Consider the following 19,894-nt stretch of genomic DNA (forward strand, 5'->3'; position numbering starts at 1 on the left):
TTGATGAAATTCTTTTCGCAAATCTTCAGATGTAAGAGTGGAAGTTTACAGTTGTCAAATCCATTTTTTTAAAAAACATTTCTTCCTATTCTGCAATACCAACTAAACATATTTTTTTCAATTTTTATTTCTTTCTTATTCTTCTTTCTCTTCTTCTAATCTCGGAAAATTATATTTTTTTAATTATTTTGTTATGAGTAAAGAAAATTTAAATAAATAAGAGTCATTTTACAATACTAAAAGAAAAACACAACAAAGTAACCTACTCAAACTAATAAAGATTTTTAATAAAAAAAACAAATAACTTATCAGATCAAAACACCAATAAAAGAAATAAAAACAATTTAGCTAATATTGTTATATATTTTAGAATCGAAAGAACTGAGATAATACAATAAGCTAAAACAATCAAATTCGTTATTAACTTGTCAATAAATAAATTAGGATGAATTGAATTCATTGAGTTCAAAATCTCATTGCAATATAACCCTAATAAGTTATATATGATGACCCATAAAAAGAAGTTATAAAAATAATATAAAAATAAATGCAGTGTCATAATTATAAGTTATGAAAAACCATTTCTCTTTTTTTTTTCTTTAAAGAGGGTGTAGGGCTATGAACATGACTAACATCTTGACTCATGAGGAATAGACATAGTTGAATCAAAAGGAACCCATTTTTTGAATCTTTAAAGTTCTGTAACCCTTCTCTTTTAAGTCCAGCAATAACAATTTACATTAGCATCTTGGAATTCAAAGTTGATTTCAAAGCAGAAAATGTTTGAACTTTGAAGTTTTCTTATTATGTCTTGGTCAACACGGAGCAATCCAGTTTTCAAAGTTGACCATCCCTACCACACTCCAATTGGGTCATCCAATCAGCTAAGGTCTACAACCATATGGGTTCTTTTCCATCTAGAGCACTCACATCACTATGCAATATTTGAATTTTTCTTTATTTTTTTATCTTTGAAGCTGTATTTTGAATCGTATGAATTTTGTTGGACATCACTCTTTCATTAAAAATAAAGATATTTTTTATATAAATGGATATAAATCTTGTTAGGTATGAAGTCAGGACCAATTGGGTTGGACTGAGTAGACACCATGTTTTAGTGGGTGGGCTTAATCATTGTGTCCCTTTGTTATATCTATTTATCTCTATTTAAAGAGATCATTGTAATTGTAATTATAATTGGGGTGCAACAGGACATAATGAAAAACCTAATAGTTGTTCGTGTGGATGTAGGTTGCAGTTGACGACCGAACCACGTTAAATCTTGTGTCGTTTATTTTTCTGCAGTTGATTCGTGATTGTGTGTTGTTTCCGCGTGCGTTTTTTCAATCAAATCTCACTTTATAATTCGATATTATAAGATTGAGTTAAACTTAAAGTTTATTTTTTAATATGATATCAGAGTCATTTAGAATCTATCGTAATGAAAGTTTGTTGAGTCTATCGTATCATCCGTTATCGATCTGTGTGAGAAAAGTGCATTATAAAGTTAGACTTATAATTTTTTCTTAAAAAATAATATCTTTTGTGTAAATAATTTTCTGAAAGGGTCAATTTGCTCCAGTGATTATATTAATCAATTTGGTTATTCATGTTTTCTGACTCATATTATACTCATCACCGTATCCCCAGTACAGTGAAGATTGTGACTTGATGACACTGTATGGGGTCAAATTTTTTTGTACTTATACACCTTGGTTGAACAACTTGCAAATAATTGACTCTTTGGTGAGAAAGTTGCTTTAAAAAGACACGTTAAAGCACAATTTTTATCATATGCACTTCATCTATACCCATTTTTTAAATGCTTATTTTCTTAATTTTGTTGATTTAAACCCTAAACACGTTACCACTCCTTAAACATTCTCCTTCATGAGTTACCTTGTTCAGTCATAGTTTCGTCATCTTGTATATGCATACCTTGTTCAAGCAAAATACAAGATATAGGTTTATAAATATTTAAATAATCATTTTCAAATACCATTAACTTTTATATTTGTTAAATATATTTATTCAGGTAAAAGTTTAGGGTTACTCATATTTTCCGTGAAGGAAATACGTGTACTGATAAGTTGACTAATTTAAAATTTATTCATAGAAAATCATTTCATTGATATAATAGGTTTTCATCTAGTTTGTTTTTAGAATTTTTTTATGAATATGTATAGTCTTCTATGTATCATTTTTGTTAACATACGTGTTTTCATCTAATCCCTTCATATTTTTGTATTTTCTATCTTTTTTTAAAATAATATTTTTTTTATGTATTGTTATTTGATGTGTCAGTTTATCTAATATATCAAATTACATAGTATGTTTAACATAATAATATATATATATATATATATATATATATATATATTCAATCCGGTCACTTTAACTTTAATCTCTTTAAAATAAAAGTATTTGTTATATAATTTCAGACTTCAATATTTTAAAATAAATTAAAATAAACATTAAAACTTTATTGTTTCCATACGTATTCAAAATATAATATTATTTTAAATTCAACAGTATACTTGATTTTTTTTTTAAATGTAATTTAAATGGACTAAATTCTGAAAGAAAAATAAAACAGAGGGAGGAGAAGAAGAGAAAAAGACTTCAACACAAATATCAAATAAATATTTAAGACTATTGATGTAAAGTATATTTAAATGTATCATCTATCTGATTTTTGTCCTGCGATATTAATTATCGCATTTATTAAATAACAGAAACATGAATAGGAGTCAAATATTATATTTAGTAATTAAAAAATATTTATTGAATGTAATAAATAGAAAAAATTATATTAAAATAATTAATTTTCCTCGGAATCTATATATTATAAAAAATTATACTACAAAAATAAATAAATAATGCAAAAAACTTCACGCACATGTACATTTGAAAACCATATATTATTATTATTTAAAAATAAATTATAAAAACATGTTAAATACAAAGATTCAAATGTAATACAATCTAATATATCAATGATGAAAATGATGAATATGAGTAGTAATTTATTTCTTAATTTTATGTTTGAATAATATTTTCTATAAATACATTTATAAAATATATAATTAATTTAGTAATATTAATAAATATTTAAATATATAGTAACAAACTAGTTACTGTATAAATTTTAATTTAAACTTCTATATGATGATGAACTATCTCATATTTTACTTATATTTATTAGTGACAAAAGTGTATTTAATTTTGTGTTTTCTAAAAATAAAATTAATAAAAAGAAGATAATAGATTATGAGTTATGTGAAGTCCCTAATAGATTCAAACCTATAAATTAATCCGATTTATTTATCTCGTGAGTTAAACGGAGGTGGATTGACTCCTAATAACAATCTTAATTTTTTTCATATTTTATTATTATAATTATTTAATACTTCCAATTACACAGATTTTGACACTTTGATTTGTTTTAAGCTTATAATATTTTTAATAGTATTTGAATAGTTTGAATAATACATTTATTTATCCAATTATATAAATTAACACTTTAATTTTTAGTTACTATATTTATAATATCAATTCCTAATTATAGTTAATGTTTAGGTTAAAAAATGTGAATATCGTGATTATGTGATTGCACTGCTATAAAAAAGGTGGATTTAATTCATTGGTAGTGTAATAAATATATGAATCTAACTTGAAAAAAAATATGTTTAAATGAGTCAACCACTTAATCTAATAACTTATCGTTACTAAAAAATTTACTAAATAACCATTGATTTTTTAAAAAATAATTAATTATTATATTAATTAAATTAAATATTATTTAATAAAAAAATTATTAATATTTAAAGTAATTTTTATTATTATTAAAAATTTGTAAACTAGTTTTTAAATTATATATAAATTAATTATCAATATTTTAATTACTTTATAAATAAAGATAGCTATCAACTTATTTCTGATCATTCTTGACATCATAAAATTAATAAAATATATACTTAATATAATTATAGTTTATTTTTTCTTTGTCATTCTTGATCTTCTAATAAAAATTTCTAATAAAAATCATTATCTATGTATTATAGATTAGTATTTAAGATTAAGGGTTTACATATTTAATTGTATTTTTGACAACATCTTCTTAAAATATTGAAAAAATCATTTATTTTAATATAATTGAATGTAATTTTGCTTCAATATTGTATAAAGTATTAACATTTATAAGAAGCTAATATGAAGAGAAAAGTTAATCTTATAATAAAGAATCAATAAATAACATGGATATTGCACTTGAAAAGTATGTTAAGTATAGTCACACACAAAAGTAAAAAAGTGAGGAATTTCTCTTTTATAAATTTACCAAAATTATATGGAATAATATATTTGTATATACAACTCAATGAGAAAATTGGAGTTGTCTAATTATACTTGATATTGTATGAATTCCATACTTGTTCGGTTAGGAACTAATTCATATTGAGAAACATTTATATAACTATATGTAAATAAAAAATCACCTTATATAATATTTATTAAATAAAATACATTATTATACTATTAAGTATTATAGTTATAAAATATTTTTTCTCCATCGTGTTAAATATTATATTTTTCAAACATAAGACATAAATAATATATATAATTATTAGTATCCTAATTTATATCTTTGAACGTGATTTTAAATGAATTAATTTTAATATATTTAAAATAATTAGTTTAATTACTGTTTCATAAAGTTAAAATTAAATTGTAAACAATAATCTATATTCAATAAAATTGACTAAAATATTGATTTAACTTTTTGTGTTTACATAAATAACCATAATTTTCTTTATATTAAATTAATTATTTCACTTGTTGAATATTTTAATTTAACATATAATAACATTTAATAAAATCATGTAGCAAACAAAATAAATGGAATACAAATTTATTACATAACCTTTCATTTGAATCTATGCATTTAAGAATTCTACTGCTGGATTAAAACCAATTAATACAAATTCAATGTGTGTGAGAGAGAATCCCATAAAAATCACAATATTGTTAATATCAATAATCAATTTCCTTAACTTCAAAATCAACATAAATAATGCTAAACTTAAACTTGATGAAAAAACTAATAAATTAAGTCTATTTTGACTTTTTCTTTTCCACAACACTATCTTGACAAGTGATTTATTTATCTTCTGTTCATTGATTTATTTAGAATCAGTTTGTGAAGTAAATTGGGTCAATGTAAAATTTATTTTGTAATTGTTGGTGTGAGGAATAATGTTTGCAACTAAAAAACTAAGATGAAATTATGATGAAAGAAAATAATTTGGTGTGAAAATGTGCAGTGATAAGAATAAGAATAAGCATTGCAGAGTTTGTTGTTTGGTGATAGTGAGAGAGAAGACCAGTTTTGCGCGCGTTTGATGTGGTGAAGCACTTCCTCTCCTTATATCAACAAACATCACTTCCATTCCATTTCTTAACAACCTTTTCTCCCTCTGCTCCTTCTTCTTTGCTTTTTCCTAAGTTTCGCAGCAGCCACCCACCATAATAATAATATTAATAATAACCTATTCATACATACAAAGTTGACTTGTACTTTAGTTGTCCTTGTTCCTTCTTTTCTGCTTCTGCCACCTTATTCTGATCAAACTGCTTCACCCCTTTTGCGCCGTCGTTACTCTAACTCTGCCAACTCTCCTTTTCTTCACCACTTAGAGGTTAGACTCTCACTGCACCTTCAATCTTGGAGAGAGAGAGGTTTTCGTTTTGGTTAACTTTGTTTCTCACGTTACAAGTTCTTCTATCTCTGTTTTTTTTTTTTTTTCTTTCTATATTGATTGGATGCATGTTTTTCATGTTTATGTTACATGTTTGAATTGTTATGAAAAGTATGGATATGAGTTTCGGTTTTGTTTGAATTGATTGAATTTGACGAACCTCCAGGTTGCAGTCCGATATGTTAGTGTTTTGATTGTTTTCACCTTTTTATCTGTTCATAATTTCATGTTTTCTCCTTGGTTTGGTATGTGTCTGTGTGTGTCTTTGTGGTGTTTGTATATATGAATTTGGGGATGGTTATAATTTATCAATAAGGACCAACTAGCTGCAAAGGGTATGAATGTTTGCTGATGAATTTTGATGATCAATTTAATCCTTTCTGCTTAAGGGTTAATTTAGATTTCAAGAGGGGTTTGAGTTTCTTAATCTCCTTTTCTTGATGTGCAGCAACACAGGTTTTGGAACTAGTTGTTGTTGATATTCGTCTACGCGGACTTCTTCTTCATTCAGTGGAAGACTGAAGAACAAGGTTAGAGAACCTATTCTGCTATTCTGCTGTGGTTGGTTATTAAGGAAAGTAGAAAAGAATCCAAAATCTTGTGTGAATATGAGATTGAGATTCGTGTTCAATTATGCTTCTTTCCGTGATATAAACATCTTTTTCTTTGTATTTTTAATCAAGGTTCCGCGAGACAGGGCATGGTGGAAGAGATTGATTAACACTCGAGTGGATTCAAAAACTAGAGAACAAGATTACCCTGATAAGCAGTAATGGGAAAGGACGTGATTTCTTCCGACCAGACCGCTATTCAAATTCAGGACAATAATCCAGGATGCATGTGGGGCATGCTTAAAATTCTTGATTACCATCGTTGGCGCGTAAAAAAGGTGTTTCCTCAAAAAAGGAGAAGACATGTCACATGTAAGCTATTTCACAGCAAATCTTGTTTCTCTCACTCATCATTGCTTAAATTTTGGTTCTTTTTCTATTTGTAAATGAAACATTGCATTTGGCTTAATATATAACATGGAACCCACTGTGGTTGTATATTTGCCTTAAAAGGAATCATCAAAACGTGTACAAGATACAGAATAAGGGTATGTTATACATTACTGCCTCAGTAATTATGCACTTTTCCTATTAATTCCTCTAAACCTTTCTCTTCTGTGTCACTAAACCTCTCAAAAGTCCGGGTTAAAGTTAAACATATTATGGCTATAGTGGCAAAAAAAATAACATAACCTTCAGAACCAAAGTGAGAAAGTGTAAAAGGGATAATTTAGTCCATGTAATCAGAGTGGATACATAAAGTGAAGCCGAAACAAAATCTAATTTACTACTTAAATTGGGACACAAGGGACCTTCTGTGTACATCTGCTACTATATCATTGGGAATATGTCATTCATCCCGTCTTATTGTTATGATATGATTAACAGAAGGAAAGAATAGTTGAGTTCGAGTTCCCCTAAAAAAATAACATAACAGCTGCAGATCCAAAAAATAATTTTGTTTAAGGTAAAGCTCTAGAAATCCTGACTTTGAAGATAACCTCACATTATTCTCTCTTGAATAATCGTGACCATATTTTGCTTCTGTGAGTGACTTTACATACTTAACAAGCTCTTTAACTTTACTGCAGATAAGAGAAAATCCATTTTGTATGACCAACTTGAAGACCAACAAGATGGAGTTTCAGAAGCAGAACCCCTCCTGGTAAGTTGAAAACTTCATGCTCTCAGTTTAAGGAGGTGGCCACAAACAATTATAGATTGGTCTCCTATTTAACATGGATATATTTGTATATAACATAGTAATTATGTCTTGTATAAATATCAGGTCAGGCAACATAGCGAAAAATTGCATGCTGCAGACAAAAGTTCTCCCAAATATCGCCAAAAGGAAGCACGAACTGGTAAAAAGTTTGACAAAGAAAACTCCAAAGGCAACAAAGCCTACTCGAGGAAAAACCAAGACAGTAGTGAGTATGCGCTTCATCTGGAAAAGGATGGCAAGACAACAGAAGCTTCCCTTGACCATAAGCCTACGGACAGTTCCTACAATTTTGAGAAACATTCTGATGTTTTTGAGTTTCTTAGGGTGGAGAAGGATTTATTACTTAAATTTCTACGGGACATGGACTTTAGTGGGAAAAAACTCCATCAACCTTCCCAAACCAAAGCAAGATTGACAAAATGTGGGTCATTTCCTTTAGCATCAACTTCACAGATGAGGAACATTAGCTCTAGGTCCTTAAAACACAAGCAAAATGAAATTTATCCAAAGGGAGAATTTTTTTTTGCGGGTACCCAAGAATCAAACATGTCCGTGTCCAGTGTGAAGAAAGATGTTTCTTATGAGAAGCCACTAACTTTAGTGAGTGATCTTGGTGTGGATAGTGCCATGAAACAAAAAGCAATCATTTCTTCAAAGTCTTCTCAGGAATCAAATCACAGAGGGTGGAATCAATTGGTTCTTCATCAATTCAAAGCTATAAAACAGAAGATAAAACATGCTCTTGTGGAATTCAGAAAAAGTAGTTACCAAACTTCTGCTGAAGCTATCCACCACAGAGCTTCACCTGAATATAGCATCATCAATAATGACGAAGAGATCTCACGAACTTTGGAAGATGGTGTGGTTCAAGAATACAAAAGGAGCAAAAGCTCAAATGAAACTAAAGCTTCTGATTATGATTCCAACAAACATGATGCCCGGCTCATGCGGAGAACATCTTCTCTGAATGAATCATTGGATAGATATACTCAGTTGTTCGAGAAAAGCTTCAGCAAAGAAGCTAAGTGGCAAAGCTCAAAGTCTAAAAGCTTAAAATTGACACACGAGGATAAGATCCACAAGAGTGCTCATGTTCCCAAGTTTTCAAGAAGCAATTTCTCTATGCCTAATCTCGAGACTTTAGGCTTCATTGTACAAGAGGCACTTTTTAATACAAATGATATAGGGACCGAGGAAACTTATGATCGTGTTCACAGAAAATCAGTGAGTCTTCCTTTAAAGATGGACAAATCACTTGATAACTTTAAAGAGGCTGAAATTGTGGAAACAGATAAGATTTTGGAGAAAATTGATGAAGTTACCTATGACCAAAAGGAGGACATGGATGAGCCAGCAGTGGGGGATGGATGTTTTACCCAAGAAAAAGAGGAAATGAGTAATATGACTGCCTATCTGAGCAAGGAGGTGACGCCAACTCTTGAAACTAGCTCCGAGGACAATATAACCAGCCATGCAGAAGGTACCAAACTTATATACACGGGACTAAGTACTTCTTTGAGATGTCATGAAATTATTTTTTATTCAAAGTAAAACAAAAATATTGGATGAAATATTGCAGTCACTTTTCCACCTCTTAATGTTTGTGATATGAACTACAACAGAGGTAATTGACTAATTGCTGATTGTTTTTGGCCATTATCGTTTCAGGCACAGAATTGTATACCCGAGTCTCTACATTGGAAGAATTGGAAACTGATTTATCAGACAAAGGAAGTGTATGGCCAGACTCTTCATCCAACAGAAATGCAAGTGTAGTGACAGCTGAAGATACAGATTACCCTTCCAATTTCAAATATGTGAAAAAAGTTCTTGAATATTCAGGATTCTTGGGAAATGAGCACACTCAGATGCGATACACAATAGACCAGCCACTAAAGCCCTCCTTGTTCAAAGATTTGGATGAGAGTTTGAGCCATGAAATTGAACCCTCTGAAGAAGAGACGATGAACCCTTATGATCATCAACTCATTTTTAACTTAGTGAACGAGGTGCTGCTCGAAATTTATGGAAGATCACCAACCTACTTCCCAAGACCATTCTCCTTCAACCCCCGCCTCCATCCAATGCCTAAAGGGCGGTATCTTCTGAATGAAGTGTGGAGCAGTGTTAATTCATACATGACCTTGAGACCTGAGCTAGATCAGACATTAGATGATGTTGTAGGTCGTGATTTGGCAAAAGGAAGAGGGTGGATGATCCTTCAAGAGGAAGAGGAGTATGTAGGACTTGAACTAGAAGAGATGATAATGGATGATTTGTTAGATGAATTCATGTTCTCATGAAGTGTGCTTGATTAGTTACACCATGGTTTTGTTCAGGAAATTCTCCTAGCTGGTCCAGAAGTTTCACAGGAGTAGAAAGCAGTTTGGATTGTGTTGATTGTAGAAGAGGAAGATGAAGATGACAAAAGGGACAGCCACAAGCTTTTCATTAGCAATAATAGGCCGTGGAATATAGATTCCAGTGCATTTCAGCTCCATCCATGTCGATTTTTCCTGCGAATAAGATTCATATGTATATTAACTTATCAATAAGATTGTCTGGTATATGTCATGTAAATTCCTCGTGGATTTTGGTGAATGGCGTGATTGATTTTCATGTAAATAACATATATGAGTGAAGTGTTTTTGCTTACACCTTGGAGATTTCATTTCCTTGCACTTATGCATATAGAAACAATAAGCAGTTTCACATAAAATAACATTAAATTATACTTAATTTTATAAATAATTTCTATCTTATCGTCAAATACTATTTGAGAATATATTTTTAACTTGATAAAAATACTAAATATAATAAAAATATTATTGTGAGTAAACTCTCCATTCTATCATTCTCACCTCAACCAAAGGAAATAATATTAAATGTTATATATTGCCTTTTAGAATTTCTTTATGTGAGAGTAGAATTAATGATTTATTCTAGTAGAATATTTTGTCTTTAATAAAATATTAACCTTTTTTTTGGTCTTTAATAAATTTTATATTAACCTCTATTTTAACAAATTGTTTAAAATTGGAAAACATTATTTATATATATAAGTCATTTATTAAAATAACAATTTTGTAGGTAATTTTGATTGGAGATGCTGTAAGATTATGTTGTTTTGCATTTTGACTTCTTCTGTTGTTTTTCTTGATAACTTCGCCCACATGCCCGTGCCTTTCTAAACTTCACGTAACTTACAAGTTCGAACGAGTAGCAGCACCAAACTGGCGTACCCTTGTGTGATTGTTTGGGGTTAGGATGATAAGCACACGCATGCGAAGTGTGAAAGGCTTATTCGCACCAAACTGGTTGGTTCAGGTAATACGTCGAACACCTTGTGGCACTGTTAGTTTGAGACTGTTCTGTGCTCAAGCCACACAAAACCAGGATTCCCTGTCTCGGAGAATCGAGAGACTCCCCAAAGGAGAATCCGTTGGCTCTGTTTTCCGCGGTTGGATGAGAGATGGCTACCCCGTTCACGGCGGTGACGTCTTTCACTCCATTAATCGTCTCAGGAGGCTCAACATGAACAAACGTGCCCTTCAGGTCAGTTATATATGTAGTGACAGTCTTCTCCCTCAATGTGAATGTGGTTATTTATGCTCCAGCAATCTTTGATTTTTTTTTAAAATGTTGTAGAATGGAAAAGGTATTGCTTGTCGATACTTGATAGAGTAGAGATAATGAAGGTTTTACCGTTTTGTGTTCATTGATAGGTGATGGAATGGGTGATCAGGGAGAGACCCTACAGGCCTAGGGAACTGGATTACTCTTATCTTGTGGAGTTTACAGTTAAGCTTCATGGGATTTCACATGGTGAGCAGCTCTTCTCCCGAATTCCGGTTGAGTTTCAGAATGAGTTGCTCTACAATAATCTAGTGATTGCATGCTTGGATAAGAGTGCCATAAGGCTTTCACTTGAGTACATGAAGAAAATGAGGGAATTGAGGTTTCCCATTTCGCATTTGGTTTTCAACCGTCTCATAATTCTTCATTCCTCGCCTGGCCTCAAGAAGATGATACCCAAGTTACTTACCCAAATGAAGGCTGATAAAGTTACACCACATGTGTCCACCTACAATATTTTGATGAAAATAGAGGCCAGTGAACATAATCTTGAGAATTTGTTGAAGGTCTTCTGTCGTATGAAAGAAGCACAGGTTGAACCAAATGAAATATCTTACTGCATTCTGGCTATTGCTCATGCAGTGGCCAGGTTATATGCTGCTACTGAAGCGTATGTGGAAGCTGTGGAGAAGTCTATTACAGGGAAGAACTGGTCAACATTGGATGTCCTACTTATGTTGTATGGGTATCTGGGGAACCAAAAGGAGCTGGAAAGAATTTGGACCATCATTCAAGAACTTCCCTCCGTTAGATCTAAAAGTTACATGATAGCCATTGAAGCATTTGGTAGAATTGGACAGTTAAACCGAGCTGAAGAAATTTGGTTAGAAATGAAATCAACCAAAGAATTTAAATCTGTAGAGCAATTCAATTCAATGATGTCTATATACTGCAAGCATGGATTTGTCGACAAAGCAGCTCCACTGTACAAAAATATGAAAGCAAGTGGGTGTAAACCAAATGCCATAACTTATCGGCAGCTTGCTCTGGGGTGCTTGAGATCTGGTATGCAAGAGCAAGCTTTAAAGACCTTAGATTTGGGTTTGCGTTTGACAATTAGTAAGAGGGTTAGAAATTCAACCCCATGGTTGGAGACCACTCTTTCAATTGTTGAGATTTTTGCTGAAAAAGGTGATGTGGGAAATGTTGAGAGATTGTTTGAAGAATTTCATAAAGCAAAGTATTGTAGATATACTTTTGTATATAATACCTTGATTAAGGCTTATGTAAAAGCTAAGATTTATGATCCAAATCTTTTGAAAAGAATGATTCTTGGGGGAGCTAGACCAGATGCTGAAACCTACAGTCTTTTAAAAATTGCTGAGCAGTTTCGAACTTGATTTTGGATGACAATTTTCAACAAGTTATCTGTATGTTGTTGTCTTTCTATCTACTAAATATGTACCATTTCTCATGAAAGCACTTTGTTTTCCTTTTACAACTAATGATGCTGAGAGTATAATCTGTAGATTTGATAAATACTGAGATTGAATAGGCTCATTTATTATCCAAATCTATTAATCATACAATAGAGCATATTGCCTAGTCTTTTTCTTACTGCTTATGTTTCCATCATTTTACACCTTTGATTTGTTTGACATCTAACGATTTCTCCTTTTGTCTATTTTTTAAATGTTTACCTAGTTTAAGTTAACACTCCAAAATCTCCATAGCTGCTGGCCTCTCTGCTTATGGTGTGGCAGGTGAATCCTGAACTCTAGTCCCTCGTGCTCTAATTCCTTTATGACCTATTTCTGCTGAATGGTCCCTGCCTCCATCCTCTACTGCCCATGATACAGACCCTCTCAAGCCAGCACCTCCTCAACCAACCAGAACCTTCATCACAAGCTTTTCCGTCTACTTATTGATTGTTAATAGTGGCTTTCAAGAATGGAAAACTACAGTTGGGGTGAATTTAGCACAACTGAATGTTTCATTGGAGATAACATGATAATTTATTTGGCATTGATTCATTCCAAAAAAAAAAGCTAAGAATTATATAACATTGTGCATTCATCTGAATTAATTTAATTTTCGAAGTAGTTTGCCAAGTTATGTTTGATAGCTCCTAGGCCATGGGTCAAGGTGGTACAAGGGGCAGCACATTACAAAATTTCTTAGCTTAATCTTACCGGCTCTATATCTCGGCAATATGGTGGGACTGTCTACCACAGTCATCCCCAAGCATTCCTGAGATACGGCAGCTGGAGGAGACAATGCAAATCGGGAACCAGCAAGTTCTTCTGCGAAGTCAGGCAGCTTGTAGACCACCTCAGTGAGCAAGCCAAGGAGGTGGCGAGTGAAGCTTCAATGGAAAGAACACCCACCCAGAGCTCTTGCAATTAGCACTGGGCTAACACTAGCATTCGCTATCTCACCATCATCTAACAACTGGAATTTTTATATTGTATTAGTGGATGTAGGGATGTTTTGAGCCAACAAATATTTTTTCAGTTTTATTTATATATTTATTTATTTTCCTTTAAGGTGTTTTTAACAGGATACATTTTTCTGCTGCTTTGTATTCTTTTTTCTTTTGCAAATCTATTATTATCTATTAAATCTGGAGCTCAAGCTATAATCCAAAGTATCAGAATTCTGAGTAGAGATGCAAATAGCACCTAATTGATGAGACCAAGCATCATATAGTTCAAGAACTAAAGGGGTGTTCCAAAGAAATAACTCATGATACTAGTTGATATGAAAAGGATATTGAAAGATTACAAGATGCTTTTATTTATAGTAATGATATGTGCCTAATTAATCAACTAACTGCATGAGTAAATCTCAACCCTTAACTTCCAAATTATTGTGTACTGTTGATGACTGTGATAACCTATTTGATGCTTAGCATGAAGTACTTTCATGAGTTTCATCAGAATTATTTTGCCATTTTAGCATTTTGGCTTAGGTAGGTGATATATTTTGGTTGAAATAACCTCTTTCTTTCATTCAAATACTTAAAAAAAATTATCTCTCAATTCTCTTATTTATCTTTCCCTCCTTTCTATGTGATCATTTTCATTTCAACTCACATTTAAAAGTGATAGGTTCACTATCTTATATATATCCTCTTAACCTTCAACTATAATCAAATCATTAGTATACACATTGTATGGGTGTACACGTAGTTATAAAATATTTCCCAGTGACATACAGTGCATATTGCCTTCTGCATTTTATTTTTGTGACTTATGGTTTATGCTTTTAGGTTTGAGAAGTAGGCAGTATGGTGGATTTGAATTCAAGGTGCCAACAATCCACAAAAATTGCTTGAGGGAATTCTGTGTGTTATGAAGCTTCCCAAGTCTGGTAGGTATCTGGCTTCTGCATCTCCATTTCTTGGCCTCGTAACCTGGTAGGGATATACTTATCTGTCTGAGAAGGTCAGAAATTAGTTTTAGCTTTTCTATAATCTCATAGTAGCGTGGTTCTTATTGTGACAATCTGTACAACTCTATTTCTGCCATGTCAAAGTTCTTATTTAAAAAATGTGTCATATATTCATGTTATAAAGTTGTGATATCCAATTAGGAAAATTATACTCTCTCTATTCCAAAATGATAGTCTTTTAAGGTATGACAGGCTGATTCTGAAATACTCAATTATACAAATTTAGTAAAAAATACTCTCAATTTTTCAACTACACTTGTGTTTTTTTTCAATATTGATTACTCTAAATTATATTTAGGGATATTGTTGGCTTTAGGGTTTAGGGTATTTATCCCTGATCTGCAAAGGACGAAAATATGTTGATATAAACAAAATATCCATAAGCTATAGAGGATTGGCAATGCAGTAAACGCCTGCAAGTACTGGAGCAGCAATTGCAATGAGATGCAGATACCAACACGAACATCGGGTCTTTTCTGATGCGTTGAAACCCCAGCTAACCACAGATAAGGCCACAACAAAAATTCATGAAGGCTGGCAGGTGCCATTCTTGAGATGTCCATCGGTTTCAACTTGCAAATATGTACAAGATGGTGGAACTGCTTTGGATGCTGAGATAGCATTACTTGATTGTCGAGCTCAAACCATGAGTTCCTTTCTGCCTGATAGTTAAGGATTTCTCTTAACATTCCAATCATATCAATGTTGTTTGTTCCTAAGAGCAACACAAAGTACCCATAAAAAGGGTCATATTCAAATGATGTAATAGCTAGGACTAGTTAAATAAAGTGTTAGATAAAAAAAAATATATAGAAAATTATAACAGCAAACAAACAATAATATTATCCATGAAAATAAAAAAACACAAATAATACTTGTAATAATTAACATGAATAATAAATACGAAGACTTTTCTCAAGCCACCTATATTTATGTGTATTATCTGGAGTTTCAAACTCTGTTTGTACCTGTGTTTGGGTGAAAGTTTGACAGGTCCAACATCATATCTGTGGAAGAAACTCACTCCTTGTTAAGCGTTGGGGTTTCATAAAAATACGCGTTACGGTAATTTATACAACTACCCAATCATGCATGAGAAAATCTCTCAATTTTCCTTCTTCCACGGCATTTTTTTTGTCAAGTTTTGACGGAACTTAGTTTGACTTACGTATAAACACTTGAGAAATTTGAAGTTTTATAATAACACTTGAGACTGAGGCGAGACTGTTGTGCTCTATGTTTCAATGCATGTTATAATTCATTTTGTAGCTGCTGATTACAGTTAGATTCCCTCATAATCAATACATTTTTTACTGATTATCTTCAAAGGATAAATTGGAAACTGTATTACACTCAGAAAATTTTCTTCTTTGATCTTAAATATACCTCAATTTGATAGATTGACGTGCCTTCCCTTTCACATTGGAAACTGAAGAACTTCGTACCAAAATTGTCTATAACTGCAACTGCTGTTTTTAAGCATACACGAATTTGATTCACCGGTCAGCATAAAAGGGTTAAATTTGAAAACCTCGTCATCCTGAAACCTTCATTATTTTCAAACCCAAAGACTAAGTCCAACTGAACATGCATTGACACAACTGCACGAGGCAAGCTATTACCATGCAGAACAAGTAATTGACCGATATAAGATCAAAACATAGGTTTAACTGAAAGCTAAGTAAATAAATAACACATCTTAGAAATAACTGCATCAATATCAAGATCGAACTGTTACAGATGACAAAAAAAGACAGTGTGCTATCCTTTCCAAAACATGCAAGAAAACTAGTAACACATCCATTTTCATTCATTCAGGTAAGGTAATTTATGAACTCTGCAGCAGTAGCAATTGCTGCCCCCGTAATGGCATCTATCGCAATCTTGTCTTTCTTGTTGTTACTGACTGCAGATACCAGGGCCCCGGTTACTGCCCCCCCAATCATGGCATTCTTCTGCAGTACATCCAATCCAAGTCAAAGAAGTGTTTCAGTAAGAAATTAAGTAAAAAAATAAATTGCAATTGAACAATGGAGCACATCTAAATCAAAAAGTTAAAATCCCTTTGACTTCCAATTTTCACAAATTCCTTTTTTAAATTGTTATGTTTAATTCTGAACTAAGTCAACTTTGGGAAAAGCTAAAGTAAAAGAGAGGGAACTTTTATAAATAATTTATGGTGAAGGCTACAGTGTACCAGTATTATTTAGCATTAGATTATTTAAAATCTCAACACATATCCTACTTCTCCCATTAAATCGTGTCTTTCTACTTCTTCACCGGCCACTTCCCTTCCCAACAATTCTTCCGACCACCATTTGCTACTGCCAGAAGCGATTTCTAGGGGCAACAATTCTTCCCTCTTCTTCCACTAATTTATCCCTTGGAATTTATGTAATCTGTACAAGAAACCGACAAAATGGAAACTTGAAAATATAGAATATATTGTGAGAGAAGGTTGAGAAGAGGTCAGGATGCGTAAGTGCATAGCGTGAAAGAAGTTGGTTGCAGAGTTGTGGGTGATGGATTTTCTAAAGAACAGGGTGGATGTGGGCTCAATGGGGGAAGAGGAAGAGGAAGAGGTCAGAAAAAGGGAGATGAAAAGTTTTCTGGTTGTGAGGAAAAGAGAGACAGGGATAGGGGAGAGATTCAGTGCAGGTGGTATAGGATGCAAACAAAAAGATCAGATGAATCTAATGATAGATATAATTAGTTCATCATAAACCACATAATGAGATTGTCCACAGTAGTCTTTGCCACAACTTATCTAAAAGTTAATTTTAACTTGCCAGAAGTTTTTACTGAAAAGCTTAGCTAAACATAATCTCTATATATTGTAAATTTCCAGCCACTCAAGCTATACCGAAGTGGGTATTTTTCTAAATCTAATACAATACCCAGAGTATAGTACTAGATTTATTGAGAGCCAAACATGCTGCTTGCTATTGTTAATAAAAGTCGAAATTTTGTTATCAAATTCCTTGCCATCATGCTCAAGGCAACCGCATGAAAAAAATGTGTAACTCCTAGCATGGGGTCTAAAATCTTAACAGGTCTATTTAAACTGTGAAATTAGACTGCTGTACATGGGAAGTTGAACAATGGTGTGGAGAGAGTTACCCAGTCTCTAGTGCCACGGATTCTCTCTACCCCATATTCGGTTCCAACATAAAGGCCAGCTACAGTTCCTGTAAGCATAAAAAAAAGTGCATCAAATGGAGCTATTGCTTTTCCAAAATGAATGTACCCAATTACATAGACCTTGCAACCCAAGTCTTACCCCAATATACACCTTCTTTACACATCTTCTTCAACTGCAACAAAACAACGACACCTCGTGAGCAGGGAATGAAAAATGTCTATTGAATAGGTTTCCCAGGTACCCTTTGGGAGGTTACCCCAGTTATCATTTTCCGCAAGGACTACTCGTCCAACACTATATTTTGAAAGAAGATGCACAAGATTGATAGCACGATTGAAAGTTTTGGGAGAAGAGAATCCAATTTGACAACAATATACTAATCTACACAGTGAAGTTGGACTGAATGTCTACTCATGTGAAAACATCAATTTCACAACAACAAAAAAAACTGATAGCGAATCACAACGTTAAATCGTGAACTTACCGTTTTCTCAAAATCATGACTTGAGATATTCCCTGGAACAGACATGTTGAATTAGTCTCACAGAGGCCTTCTTCACAGACGAAAATAACAATAATAATTCAAAACTAAAGAAGTAGGAACTCTGAAGCGATGCAGCGGAAGAAGCAAAGTAAAATACGAAATTGCCATGGGTGTATAACCATAATCCAAATTCAACAAGGAAAAAACTAAAACCGTGATTATAGATAGAGAAGAAAAAAAAGTTACATACTCTTTTGGATAATATGATAGGTATCTTCAACCCCTGAGCGTGTGGCTGCGATCTGGAATACAAAATAAATAAATAGCGAATTAATTAATTAATTAATTAGGTAAGAAAAGAAAGAGAAAAGGAAGAGAAAATTACGGTTCCGATCCTGAGGAAAGCATCAACAGTGAGATTGAGAAATGGATTGCCCATGTCAATGGCTACATCAACCCTAGGAGACCCTGAAACCTTCACCCATGCCATCTTTCACTCTCCAAGTCTTCTCTCAAATTTTTTTGGTTTGGGTTCATTCAATTCACATGCATAGACAGAAACACAGATAGAGTGCAGATTCAACTGTCACTTCATTGCCTCCTACTCAAGTATCCTATCACTTCAAACCTTTTTTTTCTTTTCAAGTTTTTTATTTAATGAATGGAAGAAAAGTGACGAAGAAAAATAGCTTCAAATTAAGATCACACCAAAAAGTATGTGTTCATCTTGAAGCTTATCTCTGCAGTTAAAATTTATTATTGATTTCTCGATTTGAGTGCTTCACCTACTACTTGTTCATTAAATAATTATAAGAGTTTTTAGTCTGTTTTTTGTTTTTCATTTTTTTTAATTTTCAGAATCTTTCTCCGATTCCTGAATGTGTGAAGATGGCCGAGAAGTATCTTCATAATTGTAAAAGTATCACAATTGTATGAATTAACCGTTTCGAGAACAAAACTTTATAGGTCAACAATTCTCACTTTTTTCATTTTAACCATTTAATATATTCATTTCAAAATTATTAAAAGAACTATTTAGTCATTTTATATTTTTTTAAGTAGTTTTTAAATTTTATTTACGTAATTTATTATTTGTATTTATTTGTTACTGTTGAATAATTTTTCAAATTTGATTTACGTAGTTTATTATTCCTATTTGTTTATCACTATTAAAGCAACTTTCAAATTAATTTACATAGCAGTTTTTATTTTTTATATTCTTGAAATCTCTCTCTGATAACTGTGTGAACATAACCGGACGGAAAGTATCACAATTATATTAAGCAGACAAATGAAATAAGTATAATTTTATTAATATTTTTATGTTTTATATATTTGTGTGTGTATTTTTTATGATTTTTTTAAGAAAATTTAAAACAATATATGTATATATATATATATATATCTTTAATGTAACAATATTTATAAAAATAAAATATTTTATATGTATATATCATAAGTATATTTATACTTATCAGCATATGTATCATATTAAAGAATAGCTATCAGCAATGATTTAATGTTTAATGTTTATGTAATTGCCTGTATTAATATAATTCAAGAGACTAAAAATAAAAGTAAATAAATTCAAGAATCTGAAACTAAATAAATAAATAAAACAGAATAAATCTTAAAAAAATAGAAACAAATAAATTCAAAATAAGAATTAAAAAAAATAAAAAAAATCTATTTTAAAACAAAATAAAA

General features: G+C 31.8%; 3 protein-coding genes across 4 annotated transcripts; 2 read left to right on the forward strand and 1 right to left on the reverse strand.

Annotated features, from left to right (window-relative positions):
* Nucleotides 1-5,341: 5,341 nt before the first annotated feature.
* LOC137817027 (protein TRM32-like) lies at nucleotides 5,342-10,187 on the forward strand. 2 transcript variants are annotated; one of them, XR_011081906.1, is made up of 7 exons: nucleotides 5,342-5,696; nucleotides 6,205-6,286; nucleotides 6,440-6,679; nucleotides 7,399-7,472; nucleotides 7,596-9,012; nucleotides 9,201-9,887; nucleotides 9,918-10,187. XR_011081906.1 is itself a non-coding variant. In XM_068620237.1 (6 exons), the coding sequence occupies exons 3-6, from the start codon at nucleotides 6,529-6,531 to the stop codon at nucleotides 9,833-9,835; spliced, it is 2,277 nt and encodes a 758-aa protein (XP_068476338.1). In that variant the 5' UTR covers nucleotides 5,342-5,696; nucleotides 6,205-6,286; nucleotides 6,440-6,528; the 3' UTR covers nucleotides 9,836-10,187. The 2 variants fall into 2 exon arrangements, 1 of the variants encoding a protein (XP_068476338.1); XM_068620237.1 differs by having other exon boundaries at nucleotides 9,201-10,187.
* Nucleotides 10,188-10,630: 443 nt separating this feature from the next.
* On the forward strand, nucleotides 10,631-13,648 carry LOC137817001 (pentatricopeptide repeat-containing protein At1g07590, mitochondrial). Its single transcript, XM_068620196.1, has 2 exons — nucleotides 10,631-11,087; nucleotides 11,258-13,648. The coding sequence occupies exons 1-2, from the start codon at nucleotides 10,800-10,802 to the stop codon at nucleotides 12,506-12,508; spliced, it is 1,539 nt and encodes a 512-aa protein (XP_068476297.1). The 5' UTR covers nucleotides 10,631-10,799; the 3' UTR covers nucleotides 12,509-13,648.
* A 2,612-nt stretch (nucleotides 13,649-16,260) lies between these two features.
* On the reverse strand, nucleotides 16,261-18,970 carry LOC137817002 (outer envelope pore protein 16, chloroplastic). The gene is made up of 6 exons (XM_068620197.1): nucleotides 18,573-18,970; nucleotides 18,438-18,489; nucleotides 18,188-18,219; nucleotides 17,842-17,875; nucleotides 17,682-17,749; nucleotides 16,261-16,516 (listed from the first exon to the last, which is right to left on the reverse strand). Exons 1-6 carry the CDS (start codon nucleotides 18,675-18,677, stop codon nucleotides 16,376-16,378), a joined length of 432 nt encoding a protein of 143 aa, XP_068476298.1. The 5' UTR covers nucleotides 18,678-18,970; the 3' UTR covers nucleotides 16,261-16,375.
* Between the last annotated feature and the right edge of the window lie 924 nt (nucleotides 18,971-19,894).

The sequence above is a fragment of the Phaseolus vulgaris genome, unplaced genomic scaffold (genome assembly GCF_000499845.2).
Source record: "Phaseolus vulgaris cultivar G19833 unplaced genomic scaffold, P. vulgaris v2.0 scaffold_15, whole genome shotgun sequence".
NCBI lineage: Eukaryota > Viridiplantae > Streptophyta > Magnoliopsida > Fabales > Fabaceae > Phaseolus > Phaseolus vulgaris.

Excerpts from the sequence above, each read along its gene's own strand:
- LOC137817027 (XM_068620237.1), top strand. The coding sequence starts at position 6,529 with ATGGGAAAGGACGTGATTTCTTCCGACCAGACCGCTATTCAAATTCAG. Across the intron at positions 6,680-7,398 it reads AAGGAGAAGACATGTCACAT|ATAAGAGAAAATCCATTTTG; the intron begins GTAAGCTATTTC and ends ACTTTACTGCAG. Across the intron at positions 9,013-9,200 it reads TATAACCAGCCATGCAGAAG|GCACAGAATTGTATACCCGA; the intron begins GTACCAAACTTA and ends TTATCGTTTCAG.
- LOC137817001 (XM_068620196.1), top strand. The coding sequence starts at position 10,800 with ATGATAAGCACACGCATGCGAAGTGTGAAAGGCTTATTCGCACCAAAC. Across the intron at positions 11,088-11,257 it reads TGAACAAACGTGCCCTTCAG|GTGATGGAATGGGTGATCAG; the intron begins GTCAGTTATATA and ends GTTCATTGATAG.
- LOC137817002 (XM_068620197.1), bottom strand. The coding sequence starts at position 18,677 with ATGGCATGGGTGAAGGTTTCAGGGTCTCCTAGGGTTGATGTAGCCATT. Across the intron at positions 18,220-18,437 it reads CTATCATATTATCCAAAAGA|GGAATATCTCAAGTCATGAT; the intron begins GTATGTAACTTT and ends TGTCTGTTCCAG. Across the intron at positions 16,517-17,681 it reads TCCGTGGCACTAGAGACTGG|AAGAATGCCATGATTGGGGG; the intron begins GTAACTCTCTCC and ends GATGTACTGCAG.